This window comes from Mirounga leonina, unplaced genomic scaffold, assembly GCF_011800145.1.
Source record: "Mirounga leonina isolate KUSES-001 unplaced genomic scaffold, KU_Mleo_1.0 Mir_165, whole genome shotgun sequence".
NCBI classification, from domain to species: Eukaryota; Metazoa; Chordata; class Mammalia; order Carnivora; family Phocidae; genus Mirounga; species Mirounga leonina.
The window spans coordinates 67,107,489-67,124,072 of record NW_023270415.1 but is presented as its reverse complement, the minus strand read 5'-3'; the positions used below and the strand labels follow the sequence as shown (position 1 = coordinate 67,124,072).

The 16,584-nt window shown below is 37.8% G+C and overlaps 2 protein-coding genes across 4 annotated transcripts in view; one reads left to right on the top strand and one right to left on the bottom strand.

Moving 5' to 3' along the window:
• WASHC5 (WASH complex subunit 5) overlaps window positions 1-2,163 on the top strand; it is a 61,516-nt gene extending 59,353 nt beyond the window's left edge. For both annotated transcript variants that reach the window (XM_035011913.1, XM_035011914.1), the window contains one exon: window positions 1,000-2,163. In XM_035011913.1, coding sequence (XP_034867804.1) covers window positions 1,000-1,056 — 57 coding nt within the window. In that variant the 3' untranslated portion in view covers window positions 1,057-2,163. The remainder of the gene's footprint in view (window positions 1-999) is intronic.
• A 552-nt stretch (window positions 2,164-2,715) lies between these two features.
• SQLE (squalene epoxidase) overlaps window positions 2,716-16,584 on the bottom strand; it is a 24,638-nt gene continuing 10,769 nt past the window's right edge. The window contains exons 3-11 of one of the 2 annotated variants that reach the window (XM_035011916.1): window positions 15,466-15,646; window positions 14,328-14,424; window positions 12,917-13,030; window positions 12,656-12,827; window positions 9,937-10,032; window positions 6,065-6,207; window positions 5,526-5,622; window positions 4,037-4,124; window positions 2,716-3,238 (exon numbers count right to left, since the gene is read on the bottom strand). In XM_035011916.1, the coding sequence (XP_034867807.1) occupies window positions 3,046-3,238; window positions 4,037-4,124; window positions 5,526-5,622; window positions 6,065-6,207; window positions 9,937-10,032; window positions 12,656-12,827; window positions 12,917-13,030; window positions 14,328-14,424; window positions 15,466-15,646 (1,181 nt within the window). In that variant the 3' untranslated portion in view covers window positions 2,716-3,045. The other variant, XM_035011917.1, reaches the window with a different exon arrangement.

The window sequence follows — 16,584 nt, the reverse complement described above, 5'->3', positions numbered from 1 at the left end:
GTTGGACTCCCGCTGCATGGAAGGGTTTGGAGAAATAGGACTTCTCAGTACTGTCGATGGCGGTGCAAACTGTTTATCCTGTGGGAGGGCAATTTGGCTTTATTAAAAACAAACAAACAAACTTGTCATATATTCACCTGGTCCCAGCCATTCAACTGCCTGGAATTTATCTGCTGGATATATGTGCAGAAGTTCACGAAGATAGGTGTACAAGATGTCCGTAAGATTTAGCAGAGGTAAATACGGACACAAGATTATGTGAACCTAGTTTTGAGTATGTCTGTGTAAATTAGAGGGATTCATTATAGAATAATTATCAGGTTTAGTTTTCTCTAGGGCATTAAGATGAGTGATTACTTCTTTTTACATTCCTCTGCATTTGCTAAATTTCCTCTAAGTAGCAGGTGACACACCGTTATAATCAGAAAAAACCAACGCTGCTTTTTTCAGTAAAAATAGTATTGCCAGTACATTATTAAAAAATACCCATTTCTAGCAGTTGGAGGTCACCTGGCTCTACATTCCACTCTTTCACCCTCCCCCACCCCTCTCAGGGCTTCCCCTCAGAACAGTTCAGAAATGCATGCTTTCCAGGCCCTTCTTTCCTCCTCTCTCCCCCCTCTGGCCTGTCACTTGCGACATGCTGTTCTTCCCCGGGTGGGTCATCAGTCCCTTGTGAGGTGACCTCAGATGACCTCTTCGTACTTCCCAGAGGCCTGCACATTCCTAGCAGATCCAAGTGCCTCTGAGAGCCAAGGATGAGGCAGGGAGCGCTGGACAGCATTCCCTCCGATGTCGGCGGGGCCAAGAAGTTAGACCCCAGGGTGACGAACAGCAGAAACAGAAGCCAGCAGTTTCGGGAGCCATCCACCTCTGTGAATCCAGCATTCCCGTGATTCACCTTGCTCCAGAGCGTATTTTCACTTAACTTTCGTGTGGAAAATTCTGAACTTGTTCTAACACTATGAATAATTTAACTCTCCTGTTTCATTGTTTTAGGTTGCTGAAGCTCACGTGCCTAATTTCATTTTTGATGAATTCAGAACAGTCCTGTAAATTTTTTTTGACATCTGCTTCTTTGATGAAAGTATCGTCCTTAAATCTTCTTGTTACTAAAATGAATTTAGAAGTGAAGAAACTCAGCTGCTCATAGAACTGCATTTTTTTTCCCTTAATTGTGGGAAACATCAGATATTCTGAGTAAGATGTATCTCACGGCACTACTTGATATAATATTGTTTAAATCATGGTATTATATGCAATTTGTATCATGTAGAAGCAGAACACATTTTTGTACTGCCTCTTATAAATGCTGAATGTAATTGTTACGTATAAATCCATTTAGTTTTCTGTTCTAAAGAACTATTTGTGCAACTCTGGATTTTCAGTAAAATAGTATTGCCAGTACCCAAAGTTCTCCTTCTGCCTGTGACTACAAAGTTGTATATTCATCCTGTAAAAAAAAAAAACCTTTTCTGGAAAAAAAAACCTTTTCTGGAAGGTAAGCCACGTGTTGAGTCAGTCCCGTGGATACACCACGCAGGATGGTGGTGATAGCAAACACAGAGACCACACAATCTGTGGACCACGTACCATGGAAATTTCTTGGGTGTCTGAGGCTCACTGTCCTCGTCCAATCACAGAGACCCTGGGGGGTTCTCAGCATTCCTTCTGAAGGTCTCCCCAACTTCAGCTGCTCCTTCCATCCTTCCCTCCCTTCCTCAGCAATCTAAGCCCCACCCCAGCAGTCCGGCCTAGTCGAGGCTGAGCACAGGATCTTATAAAAGTGAATTGTTGCCCAGCACGTAAGGAGTTTGGAAGTGTCGCCCACCAGGAGGCTGGTGCGGTGCATGAGAACTTGCCAGTCGGCCCATGGCCATCCTACAGCCACATCTCAAAAATAGCTTGCTGTTTTCCATTCGTAGTCCGTAACTGCATGAAGTGAGATCTTTGGTTCTCTGTGAAAATGGCCCCCAAGGAAAGCCAGCTGCTGTTAAATAGGCCAGATCTAAGAAAGTGAGATTTTAACCAGAAAAGTGTGGGATAAACTAGAGGGGACTTTCACAGAACCAAGCCCACCATATGCTGCTAAAACGGGGCAAATAAGGTACGTGACTGGCGCCACGAGGGATTTGGCTAGTGACCAGGCCTCAACGGAGATAACTGACAGGTGAAAAAGAGAAATTTTTTTATAAAAGCTTTTTAAGTTCTTTCAGCCCTTATCATCATAATCTGAAGTAGTTATGTAACATTCCAGGGTATCTGTTACCGCTCTTTCGGGGGAAGCAACTTTAGTGATATTCGGGGATTTACTGAAATTTCATAATACCTCTCTGATGTCCACAATCTCTTCAAATATACTAAAACTCAGTGAATTCTGATTTCTAAGCATTACGCCAGATACTACGAGTGCTTATTTGTTCATTCACTGTTCCTTTAAGTAATCCTAGCTGGCTAAGTCATGTTATATAGTGGAACTTATGAAGCCCTGATTGCATTCCTGAACGAAGGTGTTATTTCCAAAGAACCCAGAGGAGAACCTTAAAGTTGCCTCGTAGGATACATGAGGAAAATGAAGTCCAGAGATTTTAAGGCAACTTCCCCGACATCAGTTATTTCACAGAACAGGCTTCCCTCTGCGTTTTCCATCCCACTTTGGTTTTCCTTCCCATGAACACAAAGCTACCTCAAGGCCACGACAGAGATAAAAAGACGTTACAGTTCATTCTTCACTTTATTTGCATGTCCCACAATGACTCCTTCCAGCTACTGAATTCAAAAGAAAAACTGCAGTTCTTCAGTGTTAGCAGTAATTTAACAATCATTTCTTTTAAATGTCTATTTTACCCTTCATTTTAAATTGCAAAGTATGTATTTACATGTTTATAGACAAATAACTTCAAAAACGAATTAACCCCAATCTTGGTCCAAGAGTTTCCACTTTAGAAGTGGGATAGTTCTATGCTATGTACGTCTTCTTCCAAAAAAGTCTCTTAGGACTTGGTGAGTTCCAAATAGTCGTTTGCAAATGGCTCCCCTGTAAGTTTAATGGACCAGGTACTTAATTTCCGAGTAAATCAGAGGAAATAGTACAGAACATGCTTTGTACAATACAGCACCACTACTGAAAATGGCTCGGGGTTTTGTAATCCAAGGTTCCAATTTAAAGCAGAAATATGTGGCATAGATCGCCACAGCAAAGAAGTGTCCAATTAAAATGAAAGGGTTAGGAGACAGGCTGTAATAGAAAAAAAAAATATGTATTAGTAAGACCCAGCAATTAAAATTTACTCATAGAAAGGTTCTAATTACGTATCATCTATAAAGCTAAACACACATTCTACATTCTAGACAACTCTGGAAGCTTGTGTTGCCTACGCTCTGATAGCAGGGACAAATAAATGTTCTTACAAGAAACTCCTTAGAATATACCCCTGTCTGTCAGAGAAGCCAGGAACTCTTCATAGTCTGCTTGACATAAACTGTATGTGTGGAGCTGTTTTCGTTCACTCATCTTGAGATCTCCGCCTGAAGTGACTGGATGGCCTGACCTGTGGGAGTCTTAGGTTTTCCAAAAGGTAGCAGTATTGACATTCAGATTATAAATGAATGAGAACAGACTTAAAGAATTTTACTGTGCAGACCTTTCAAGAATAATTCTATGTATGTCTGCACTATCAAAACCATTAGTGAGTTTCGCAAGTCCCCGCACCTTAATCGAAGTAAATTTTAAATACAAATTCCTCTATTATCCATGGCTCCCACCGATCAGGTCATGTGGTCAAACCCACCAGCAAAAAACAAGCTATTTTAATCAGGGCTTTGGCCTCATCTACCACCAGGTTCTGTTCAAAACTGTTTTCCCAGAAGTAAAACACAGGGCTAAATTTCTTTTTTCATTTCTCTGAGCTACCTTCTGACTGGGATTCTAACGGACAAAATATAGAAAGAAGAAAGACTTGCAGTAATTCACAAACTGAGCAGTCCGAAGAAAATCTGAAAGATGTGGTTCCTCTGTGTCATCAAAACAACTTACACAGAAAGCAGCCCAACAGGACCAGCAACACATTCTCCACCAAGTTTGAAATAAAGGAAACAGGCTTTTCTTAGTTGATGTAGGGAATCTAAAATAAAATTTGGAAGTTAAAGTTGTTTAAAAAGTTGTTTAAAAGTTATTTCCTTGACTGTGTTGTAAATTCATTAAGTGATGCAAATATTCTGTAAATTCTTTTTTTATCAAAAAACACAATTCTAGAAACCAAATTCCCAGGCTCTAAGATACCCAACCTATATTTCTGAGCAGTAAACTCTCAAGTAAAAGGATAGCTGTGAATAGTAAACATTAACAATGCCTTAGATGTGTATAGTTTTTCATAATTTCAAAGTGACTCATTAAACCCTCACAACATAGTATTATCAACCAACAATTTTTTTATTTGGAATAGACGTAATAGGTAAACTTACCCCAATAAAACTCTTTCTTCCTCTAATCTTTCATAATGTAAGAAAATCAAGAGCTTAGGAAAGCTTAAAAAGAAGCACTTAGAAAAACTCAAGACTTGGTTCTTTTCTTTTTACTTGCCCACCCAGCCATTTTAGCTTCCATGCCAATTAGCAAGAGAGGTTTGACTGGCAAATCACAATCAATGAGTTGTTTTTTTTTTTTTTCTTTTAGCAAGAATAATGCATATAGAAAGGCTACAGAAGGTATTTGTACTATATTATCTTTTGCACTCAAGTCACCAAAGCATAGATTGCTGGGACCCTGGCCAGTTCACAGAAGGAGCTTTGTTGTAAATATCTGAAGTAATAGGACTGGAGTTACATTTATTCCTGAACAAACCTAAACGTCCAGTTTCGTTAACCTACCATTAACCATCTGTACACTGCTAGGCTTGGGAGGTGGCACGGTTGCCTCTTCCTCCATTTCTAATATAGCTTCCGCTAAGTCAGTTTTTCCTTGATATACAGACTGACCATCGCCACTTTACAATATAGAAACAAAAACAAAAGCATGGGAATATTTCAAGTGAGTAAAAGGTAGATGCATTCTTCTACTTGTGCATTGTAATAGGAGACAAAATCTAAACTTGTTGTGAAGCTCGTATTCATTTTATAAAATACTATTTTGAACAGAAATTGAAACAAGTGTTCAGGAAGAAAAAGATTAACAACTATATTACATTTGAATTCACTGGCAGAAAGAACCTGCATCACAACTTTATGCATTTATGGATATATATAACCTGATCTGGACCAGAGGAATGAATAAAGATACATTACTGAAGTGGTGCTGGGAAGGTTGTCTTAAGCCTTCCACACAAAGTGGTGGATACATGATGATTAGAGGCGCAAAATCTTGCACAAGGATGGAGTTACAAAGGGCCGCCACTTGGGAGTCAGCAGACTCGAGAAACATGGCTATTTCTGGCCTAATGACTAACTTGTTTATAATTAAGTTCCTTCCCTTCCTGTGCTAAAAATTTGCAGTTCAGTAATTTTCATTAAAAAATATCTATACTTACCATCTGTGGCAGAAAATAATTCATAAAGAGCCTGAGCAAGGATATTCACAACAAAGGAGTGAGATGTTTTTCTCGCCCAATAGAATGATTTTTTGGCCTAAAAAAGAAAAAGATCACTTACTATATGGTAAAGGTGGGGGGGAAGCACAAATTAATGTTCATAATCCCCTCAAACTGATGTTTATCCTGAGGATCATCTATAAGTAATTATGCCTTATATTTATCATTTACATATACACACACATCATCTCTGGAGGAATGAGTTCCAGAACTGTGAAGTGAAATATCCGATCACTATGAGCAAAGTGGTCTGTGCAAACCAATGTGACATAATATTCAAACATAGAAATTCAGAAATTCTGTGAGATTTGTGGGTTGCACAGACTCACAGGTTCTCTATGCCTGAACAAGACTGCCTAAGAACCAGGACTTAGGATCAGGTTCCTAGGTACAGATCTCCCCAGTATGGCCCCATTCCTCTTAGACCCAGGAAGAAATCTATTGAGACATTTTTGTCAAAGAATAATTTAATATCCTACCTGGAAAACAGCTGCATCATCATAAAGGTCAGGGATACCCTTTAGCAACTTTCTCCATAGTTTCAGATCTTTAAACACAACAGTCATTCCTCCTCCAGTAAGAGGATGCCTCATATTATATGCATCTCCCAAAATAAGAACACCTATAATGAGAGAATTTAGATTATGATATCACATCCTGGATGCATCCCTTAAGACCAAGAAAAAAAAACACTGTTCATAAACATTGTGAATGTGAACCAGAAAATGAGAATGTGAAAATACAAGGGAACAAATCATGACTAAAATCTGTTGATGCAAAAATTCAATTAGTATTTACTGGGTACCTAACAGGTACTGGATACTAGGGACACAGAACAAGGACATGGTCCCCACCCTCATGAAAGTCCACATGGGAATCTAAGGTGAAGTCACACAATGCCAAAATATTTATAAGGCCTCTTACATGAAAAAAAAAAAAAATTGGCATAAAAAGCAAGTCTCCTTACAAGGGAAAAAATGGAGAGATCTGACATTTCACAGCCATATTTGCTGCCAGCGCACCAGAGAGAAATGTCTATACAGTTCTAAGGGAAAGAAAGGAGGCCCCAGGAAGATGATAGCCAGCCACACTGTAGCTGGAATTAAAAAGCAATTATAAGCAGATATTCCAAACCTATCCGAAGTTAATTTAGAGGAATAAGCCTTGACTGAATCTTATCTGAAAATGAGCCCCTTGATGCAAAACTGCAGAAGCAGAAATGCAGCTCTCTAGGTGCACCTCCTGAGCTGCCTAAGATTCCCGGGCCACTGTCAGCCTGGTTAATGACCTAACACAGTGCCATTTCAACAAAGCAGTTATTTAATTTAAACCAAGAGAAATAAACAACCATTATAATGTTAAAGGGACAAAATTATGGATAATTCTTTTCTGCAATGTCACAACATGCTACATTTATAACTTATTATAAAATACATATAATAAACATTAACTTATAAAAAGGAAAACTTCTAAATATTAATTCAGATTTATGTATGACTCTAATATCTTCACGAAAAAAACCACAAGCAACAAACAGCTTTTATTCCTTCCTCTCCATGGAACATTTCTAATTCCACCAATTACTGCTGGCATGTTGTTTATATCAATTTGGCATTAGTGTCTTCATTCTGCTTTGCATTAGTTTATTTATAGGATTAGTAGTTTACTATGCCTGTTCTTCCACAGCAAATTCAATCTGTTTATGTTCAGGAACCATAGTGTATCAACAGCTCCCATTCGGACCTCTCTTTGGATGGAGCTCCACACTCACTTTTCAATGGTGTTCCACACGTCTCCACTCAAATGCCTCACCGGCACTTCATACCCAATATGTCCAAAAGTGAACTCATCACCTCTTCCCACACTTCCCTAAACTTACATTCCTTTTCTCATATCTCCAATATCAGCAAATAGCTGGCAAAGTTACCTAAACCTGAAACCTGGAATCCATCAAGAGGCCTCACTCTCCCTTACTACAATAGCCAACGAGTCACCAAGTTGCATGCATTCTACATCCTAGAGAGTACACAATTCTATTCCCTACTTTCCACTTCTATAGCCACAACCCTAGTTCGAACCTTTTATCACCACTGACATGGAACAATTACATAGCCTTACTATGAGCTTTAGCCTGACCTGTCCTCCAAACCATGCTCCACAACGTATCAGAGTAGTATCTCTAAAATAAAAAGCTAATCGTGCCACTATCTTATTTAAAACTTTTCAATGAACTATTAGAAACTAATACATGAGTTCAGCAAGGTTTCAAGACAGAAGATAAATATGCAAAAATCAACTGTATTTATATACACTAGCAAGGAAGAATCTTAAAATGAAATTAAGAAAACAAGTCTATTTACAATAGCATGAAAAGGAATAAAATACTTGGAAATAAGTTTAACAAAAGAAATGTAAAACACTCTGAAACTATAAAATATTGTTAAAAGAAAAAAACTCTTACTACATTTACAGTCAAATTAATTTTGACAAGAGTGCCAAGACACTTCAATGGGGAAAGAATGGTCTTTTCAACAAATGGTACTGGGACAACTGGATATCCACATACAAATGAAGTTGAACCCCTTCCTCACACCATACACAAAAATTTAACTCAAAATGGATCAAATACCTAAATCTAGTAGCTAAAACTACAAAACTCTTAGAAGGAAATACAGGAGTAAATCTTCATGACATCAAAAGCACAACTGACACACACACACAAAAAAAACCCATAAACTGGACTTCATGAAAATTAAAAACTTCAACTACCATCACCATGGAATGAGAGTTTTTGCAGATCATTTATCTGATAAGGGGTTTATATCTAGAATATATAAAGAACTCTTACAGCTCGACAATAAAAGTTTTTTTCATTTGACCAATTAAGAAATGGGCAATCTGAATGGACATTTCTCCAAAGAAGAAATACAAATAAATGTCCAATATGCATATGAAAAGATTTTCAGCATCATTACCCATCAGAGAAATACAAATCAAAACCACAATGAGGTATCACTTCACACCTACGAGAATGAGTATGGCCAAAAAGACAGATAATAACAAATGTTGGTGAGGATGTGGAGAAATTGGAACCCTCATACATTGTTAATGAGAATGCAAAATGGGGCAGCCTCTCTGGAAAACAGTTTGTCAGTTCCTCAAAGAGTTAAACAGAGTTACCATATCCAAGAAAAGTGAAAATTAACTCCACACAAAAACTCATATACAGATGTCCACAGCAGCATTGTTCATAACAACCAAAAGTGGAAACAAACCAAACATCTATCAACTGATGAATGGATACTTAAATTGTAGTATATCCACACATTGAATACACACTTGGCCACAAAAACAAATGAAGGACATGCTGCAACATGGATGAACCTCAAAGAAGCCAGCTACAAAGGATTCACTGATTGTATTTATAGGAAATGCCCAGAATAGGCAAATCTATAGAGTCAAAAAGCAGATCAGTGGATGTCTGGGGCTGGTAGTTGGGAGAAAATGAGCAGTGACTGCTGATTGGTATAGGGTTTCTTTTTGGGGTGATAAAAAGGTTCTCAAATTGACTGTCATGATGGTTGCACGTATCTATGAATATGCTAAAAAGTAATAAACTGTATAAACTTTAATGGGTGAACTATATGATTTGTGAATTACATCTCAATAAAGCTATTAAAAACAAACTTCTCAATGACTTTCCACCATCTGTAGCATAAATAAATACCTTACCTTTCTACTGCTCTGACACCTATCGTGCGCTCGCTCCAGCCATAGGAAACTACTGGACTTCACTGAAAGTGCCATCATTTCTCAGCCCTCCTGGCCTTTGCAGATATTGTTCCATCTACTTAGAAGTCCCTCTTTCACCGTCCACCTAATGAACTCCCACTAATCCTTCATGCCCCAACTCCAGTTTTATTTCCTGAGACACGTCTTCCCCAATCACCCTTCACAGTTCACAAGCTCCCCTCTGCCCTGCGCACCCCTTCACAGTGAACCTTGTGGTACCACGAGTGGGCTTTTACTACAGCATTTATCAACAGTGTCCTGAAATTACCAGTTCATACCCCTCACTAGAAAACTGCCTTCTCTAGATTTAGGACTATACTTAACTGTGGTAGCCTCAATAACTAGGATAATGATGTATACACTCATTATGAAATAATCAAGACATCATAAAACTAATTTTGGTGTAATGTGTTCAAGCACAGTAACCAATTCTTTGTCCCACATAGGATTCCCTTATTACATAGCATAAATCCCATCCCATATTACGTTTGGAATATTTGGAATATTAAATTTGAATATTTAGAATACCCTTTATAGAATCACTCCAATAAAATAATACCTCGCTTGTTTACTGGTGAGGAGGGAAGAAAGCTTGCCGGCATAGATCTCAAACGGGAATTCTGAGTGGCTTCCAGGAACGGGTCTTTGAGGTGGTCTGCAATAAATCCCACCCCCACCAGATAAATGGTTTATAAAATTTCAATTTCTAATTAGCACATGTTCTTTTCAAGTCTAAACAAATACCTTCTATTATGTTACATATAATAATATATGCACTACATATGTTACATATATCTTGTGATAAGTCAAGAATTAATTATTTTATTAATACAATTGTTCATTAAGAACCTAGTTACTATCAAACACTAATGATGTAATGTATGGTAATTAACGTAACATAATTAAAAAAAAGGGAAGAAAAAGGCATAAGATAGTAATAGAAAAAAAAAAAAAAGAACCTAGTTACTCATGCTAAGGAATGACGAAGGGATCTAAGAGAAATTTAATGTAAATACATACACATACAGCTGAAGGAACAAAAAAGCTAAGAAAAGTGAAGCAAATTCAGAGATGAGACAGGGCCCCACCTTCCTCCCAAATGTTAACTGCCAGGTATCATATTTAACACTTAAATATACAAGCGTCACCGCCATATTCATATACTAGCAATACACAAACAGCAGGAGGGTATGTACGGCAGAAAAACGGTAAGTTGTGGAGAGCTCTACTTTTCTGAGCGTCAGTTTCTTCATCTACAACATGAAATGCTTGGAAGAGCTCATCTCTGAGACACTCCCAGTTTAAAGTTTTGTGCTCCTACTTGTATAGAAAATGAACTGTCTTTTCATACAGTTCCCATTGTAATCTGGGAATACAGGAGCAGAATGCCTAAGCTGAAATTGTTCCATTCCAACAAGGAGAATTTCAATAACCTAACAAATATTAATATAAACCTATAAATGGTTTCCCACCATGATCTCAGGGCAGTCTGTTCTAAACCTCTGGATTGAAGAGGCAATCTACGATAAAAGAAAAAAATGCTAAAAACTATCACATTATTTTTTTTTTTTTAAGATTTTATTTATTTATTTGAGACAGAGAGAATGAGATACAGAGAGCATGAGAGGGAGGAGAGTCAGAGGGAGAAGCAGACTCCCTGCTGAGCAGGGAGCCCGATGCGGGACTCGATCCCGGGACTCCAGGATCATGACCTGAGCCGAAGGCAGACGCCTAACCAACTGAGCCACCCAGGCGCCCTAAAACTATCACATTATTGACTATCTTTTTCTTAAATGTGAATAATTCATTTTTCCTCTGAAAGCTTCAAAAATGGCTTATAGTCTAAGTGCAAATGTATTGAAATGTTGAAAATGTCATTATTAAAAAATCTAAGTTGGGATGCCTCAGTGGCACAGTCGGTTGAGCATCCTACCCTTGGTTTTGGCTCAGGTTGTGATCTTAGGGTGGTGAGATGGAGCCCTGTGTTGCCCAGCAGAGTCTGCTTAAGACTCTCTCTCCCTCTCCCTTTGCCCCTCCCCACCTTGTTCATACGATCTCTCTCAATCTGTCTCTAAATAAATAAAATCTTTAAAAAAAAAATCTAAGTTACTCCATGTATACATTCATATCTGTTAATATTCTGTTATTAAACAGAGTGCTTTCACTTAGATTAAAAAATAACTTGAAAAAGAAGCAGAATTTTTAAACAAAATATACTCCTACCAAAGACAGTTTCCTATTACTATAATCATATAATTGGCAAGCAGGGTTTCCCTTCAATTTTATCAATATCCTTAATATTTTAATTATTATCTTAAATGTTTATTTACTTTTACTTACATCTTCCCATTCTCAAAAAAAAATGCCAGAAAGTAATTTTTTAGGAGTGTTTTACAAATATGTCTGAAATCTCATGAAGCCTTTCTGTATTCAACTCCAAACTAAAAATGACCTTGAAGATTGCTTACAGCTCTCATGTTCTGAGGATGGGATGTATGAGCCAGACACGCCTAGCCTCAACCTTGACTCCACCACTTACTAACAGTTTATCGTTGGAAGAGCTTACTGACTCCTAGTTCCCTCACCAATAAAATGGGCATAATGGTAATGCCCTACCTCAGAGGGTGACTACGTAGATAAATGAAATCAAGTTTGTAAAGCACCTTATAGTAGATATTCAATAAATGGTAGCTACCATATCTACAAAAACCAAGCGCTAAAGCAAGGAAGTAGGAGAGATATCTCAAGAATTCAGGGATCTTACATCTCTATCCAGACTACCTAAAAACGTACCATTTTCCTCAATACTAATAATTATTCTAAAACAATGATTTAATTATTAATATGAAAAAATATATTGAAACTATTTTCTTTTAATTTGGAGATTTTCATATGTGCTGGTTAAACAGCTCAGCTCCAGTGTATCTGACTGGGTGCATTTTTACCTGCCATCCTTATCTCTGGCCTAGTTAAGACCCAGCTTTAGTGAGAACTGGAGATGGACAGCCTTTTGTGATATTTACTTTCAGACCACAGATTACAATGTGAACGAAATCCTATTTCTTTTTTTTTTTAAAAGATTTTTATTTATTTAACACAGAGAGAGAGAGCACAAGTAGGCAGAGCAGCAGAGAGAGGGAGAGGGAGAAGCAGGCTCTCCGCCGAGCAGGGAACCTGATGCGGGGCTCGATCCCAGGACCCTGGGACCACGACCTGAGCCGAAGGCAGCCGCTTAACGACTGAGCCACCCAGGCGCCCCACGAAATCCTATTTCTTACCAGGTAATTGTGGGTAAATTTTTTCAGCCATGTGTTCTCTTAGGTTTCTGGGCATTTCTCCTCGAATGTCAACAAGTACTCGAGTTTCATCAGATGAAATCTGGTAGATAAGAACTGGACTTGGATTAGCCAAAATAAGTTCAGCATGATTTGCTTTAAACTGTGGTGCATTCTAGAATAAAACAAAACAAAACAAAATATTCTAATAATTTTCAAATTCCAAGTTGCTTTTATTTTTCTACAATTACATTCCTACAGTACCTTCATTAGAAAGCCAACAAAATGAGATGAAACAGAAACTTTATTAGAGATCAGGTTTTTCCTGAACTTGGAAAAAAGTCCATCTGCAACAATAGTCAATGGAGCGTGGAGTTCCTACAACAAAGATAAACAATGCTCAGCTAAATGGTTAGAAATACACAGTAAAACGACCATTCTCTTAAAATGTGCATTCTTGTAAAATATTTACACATTTTATTGGACAACGTTATATAGGGTAATGAGGATTGCCTGCCTTCAAAGCACTACCATCCAAACCATCTGGGATTAAAGCTACACTTTGATCAACAACAGGGGAACCAACTACAAAGCAAGTGTGGACCACAGAATATTGAATCTCATCACAAAGTCCAAGGACGACTCCACGTTTATTCTAAAATTTTCTAACTTCGTACAGTGCTTTCAATCAGTGGCTAAGGCTTAGAAGAATTTTTGTATGCATAGATGTAGGTCTCCATATTATCTTGCAATCACCATCATTAGAGTATAGTTTCTAGGTGGTGACCCCAGAGATCAGCCCAGAAACACCAACAGATAAGCCTTTCACTTTCTCTTCTCTTACTAAATCAACATGGGCAGGTACTGGCAATTATTTTACTCTGCTATTTCCACAGAGATTCTCTTACTTTTCCCTTTTGGATTAAAACAATTGTGTCATTTATCCTAATCATTTTTTTTGTTCCAATTTGTCTTTTTATTAAAACATGAGCTAAATTTAAGAAATTAGTCTTTGGGGTGCCTGGGTGGCTCAGTTGGTTAAGCGACTGCCTTCGGCTCAGGTCATGATCCTGGAGTCCCTGGATCGAGTCCCGCATCGGGCTCCCTGCTTCTCCCTCTGACCCTCCTCCCTCTCATGCTCTCTGTATCTCATTCTCTCTGTCTCAAATAAATAAAATCTTTAAAAAAAAAAAAAAAAGAAAAGAAAACAAATTAGTCTTTGGACTTTATTTCCCAGAGTTGTTAGAAGATCTAAATGACAATATAACTCATTATGAAAATATACTGAAAAGCACAAGAGCTGATGTAAAATGGTAAATCAAGATTCCAGGTATGAAGGGATTAGAGTAAGTGAAGAATGAAACCACTCATTTCTTTTATGTTGACTCCTTCCTTTTTTCACCTTCCAGGTCCCCTCTGCTTCTCTGCACATGTGTATTTCTCGTTTCAGTTTAATACTGCTGATCTAGTGGTGCATGTCTACAAAGCTGTTGTATAGAGTTCTGAGATGCTCTAAAGAGTAATGTGTTGCAGGCTGAAATTCACCCTGCAGCAGAGGGCTTAGAGAGAACTCAGTCTATTAGATGAGTAAATTGGTGGGCTTACTTTTCAAAGGAGTAGAGGAAAAAGGAGGAGAAACATGTCTTAGGAAGAGCTAAGATTTGCTATCTCTCACCTTGATGTCCCCAGTTTCTTTATCCCTGTACTGAACTCCTATCACAGCATCATCTTCTTCTAGTAACTGTAGCACGATGCCTTCAATAAACTTTGTACTAAAGGATAAACAGAAATAAATTATATAGTAGCACACTTGGACAATTTAAATAATGAATGACGAATTCCTTATTCCTTATCTCCAGTTACAAATGGGACTCACACATGTGCACACACGTATACAGGAAAGGTCTGGAATGACAAAACGCAAAAACATTAATGGACTTTAGAAGTAAGTGTGGCTTTTATTTTCTAATTTCTTGAAATTGAATACATATACACTAATGTAATGATTTTTTAAAGTGTTTTTAAAAGCAACATGAGATTTTTACCTCAATTCATTAAAAAAAAAATACATGCAGAGAAACTTTACACACCACACAAATTCATACAGAGATGGGAAAATATTGAATTGGGAGTTTATCCACCAAATTATCCAGAGTAGTTACTTCTAGTCAGAAGAATCATGGATAAGTTTTACAGTCTTTGTATTTTTGTGCATTTTCCCATGTTTCCACAATGAACATATTCTACTTCCACAGATAGCAACTCTCAGTCCTAAGGGTAAGTCCACTCACTTCTTCACTTGCTTTGGCAATACTTAAGCCCTTGTTAATGAGATGAGGGTTCTCATGTGTAAAACTTTCTCAATTATAGTGCCAAAGGGCTAGGGGCAAATAGAAGTTAATAATTAGGAGAAGAGCCAGTCCTGTCAGCCTAGGGTTTTCCCCTGAAGTCTCTGTTCTGAATTTTAACAGAAAATACCGTGAGCACAAACCCCAACTCCCAAATAGGCAGACAAGGCCTTAACCCTTGGTTACAACTGCACCCTCTAAATTCCAACAACATAAAAAAAAAAAACCACACAATGTATTTAGTCAAAGGAAAAATCTCAATAGTTCTGTCATTCAAACGGAAATTCTCTACATGATATTGTCAACAAAGGCACTGAAGATCTAACATTCTTCTAACTTACAGTTTACTTTAGAATACCTATGCTCCAGCCCATACCCAAACACTTATGACAAAATTGATGAAATAGTATTTGTGCAAAGGCCAAGTTTAAATGTGTTTAACATTCTAAACCTGCGTAGTCTTACTTCGGCTCTGCCATAGCTGCTTTCCGCAGACCCATGATGAATCTTCCGTGATGGAAAGCTCTTCCACTCCGCACTTGACTGTTTTCGGACAGAGGGTAAGGAATTTGAACCTCTGATTTGCTTTCCTGATCATGAATTATGTAGCCATCTACCACCTGGGCATCAATACCTTCCACTGCATCTACAAAACAATTCAGTTCAAAAAAATCAATTTTGTTAACATGCCCAGAGTTATATGAGGCATCAAATGATAAGGAGGCATCAAAAATGAGTCTCTGTCTTCATAATGCGATGAAACCATGTCGACAACTGGACATTAATGTAACTATTTCAGAAATCTTTTTTTTTTTTTTTTTAAAGATTTTATTTATTTATTTGAGAGAGAGAATGAGAGACAGAGAGCACGAGAGGGAAGCGGGTCAGAGGGAGAAGCAGACCCCCCGCTGAGCAGGGAGCCCGATGTGGGACTCGATCCCAGGACTCCAGGATCATGACCTGAGCCGAAGGCAGTCGCTTAACCAACTGAGCCACCCAGGCGCCCACTATTTCAGAAATCTTAATGTGTCTGGAAGACAACCACTTAGCAAATCTGTAAAACCATAAAAGATTAATATTTATATATAAAATTTATTCATTAAATTTCATAGGGAAAATATTAAGACCCTAGTAAAAATGGGTGAAAAGTTTATGGGTATTCACATTAAGCAATACGGAAATATTGAACATAGCAGGGAAGGGAAATGTTCAAAACCTGATTTAAAAAAAAAATCAATGAAATAAATTAAAACAGTAAGATACCAAATCTATCAAAATTGCTGGTGAGATTATAATAAAACTGATAAGTTTACTGGTTCTAATATAAACTAAAAACATTTTAGAAAGTACCTGTAGCACTAATTACCAAGAACCAAGAAGTTAGCATCCTTTGATGTAATAATCTTTAAGTCTTACCAATTCATCTATCGTTCATCCTAAAGATATAATTTTTAATTTTTTTTTTTTTAATATTTTATTTATTTACTTGACAGAGAGAGAGAGTAGCAGAGGGAGCAGGAGCGGCAGACTCCCTGCCGAGCAGGGAGCCCGATGCGGGGCTCGATCCCAGGACCCTGAGATCAT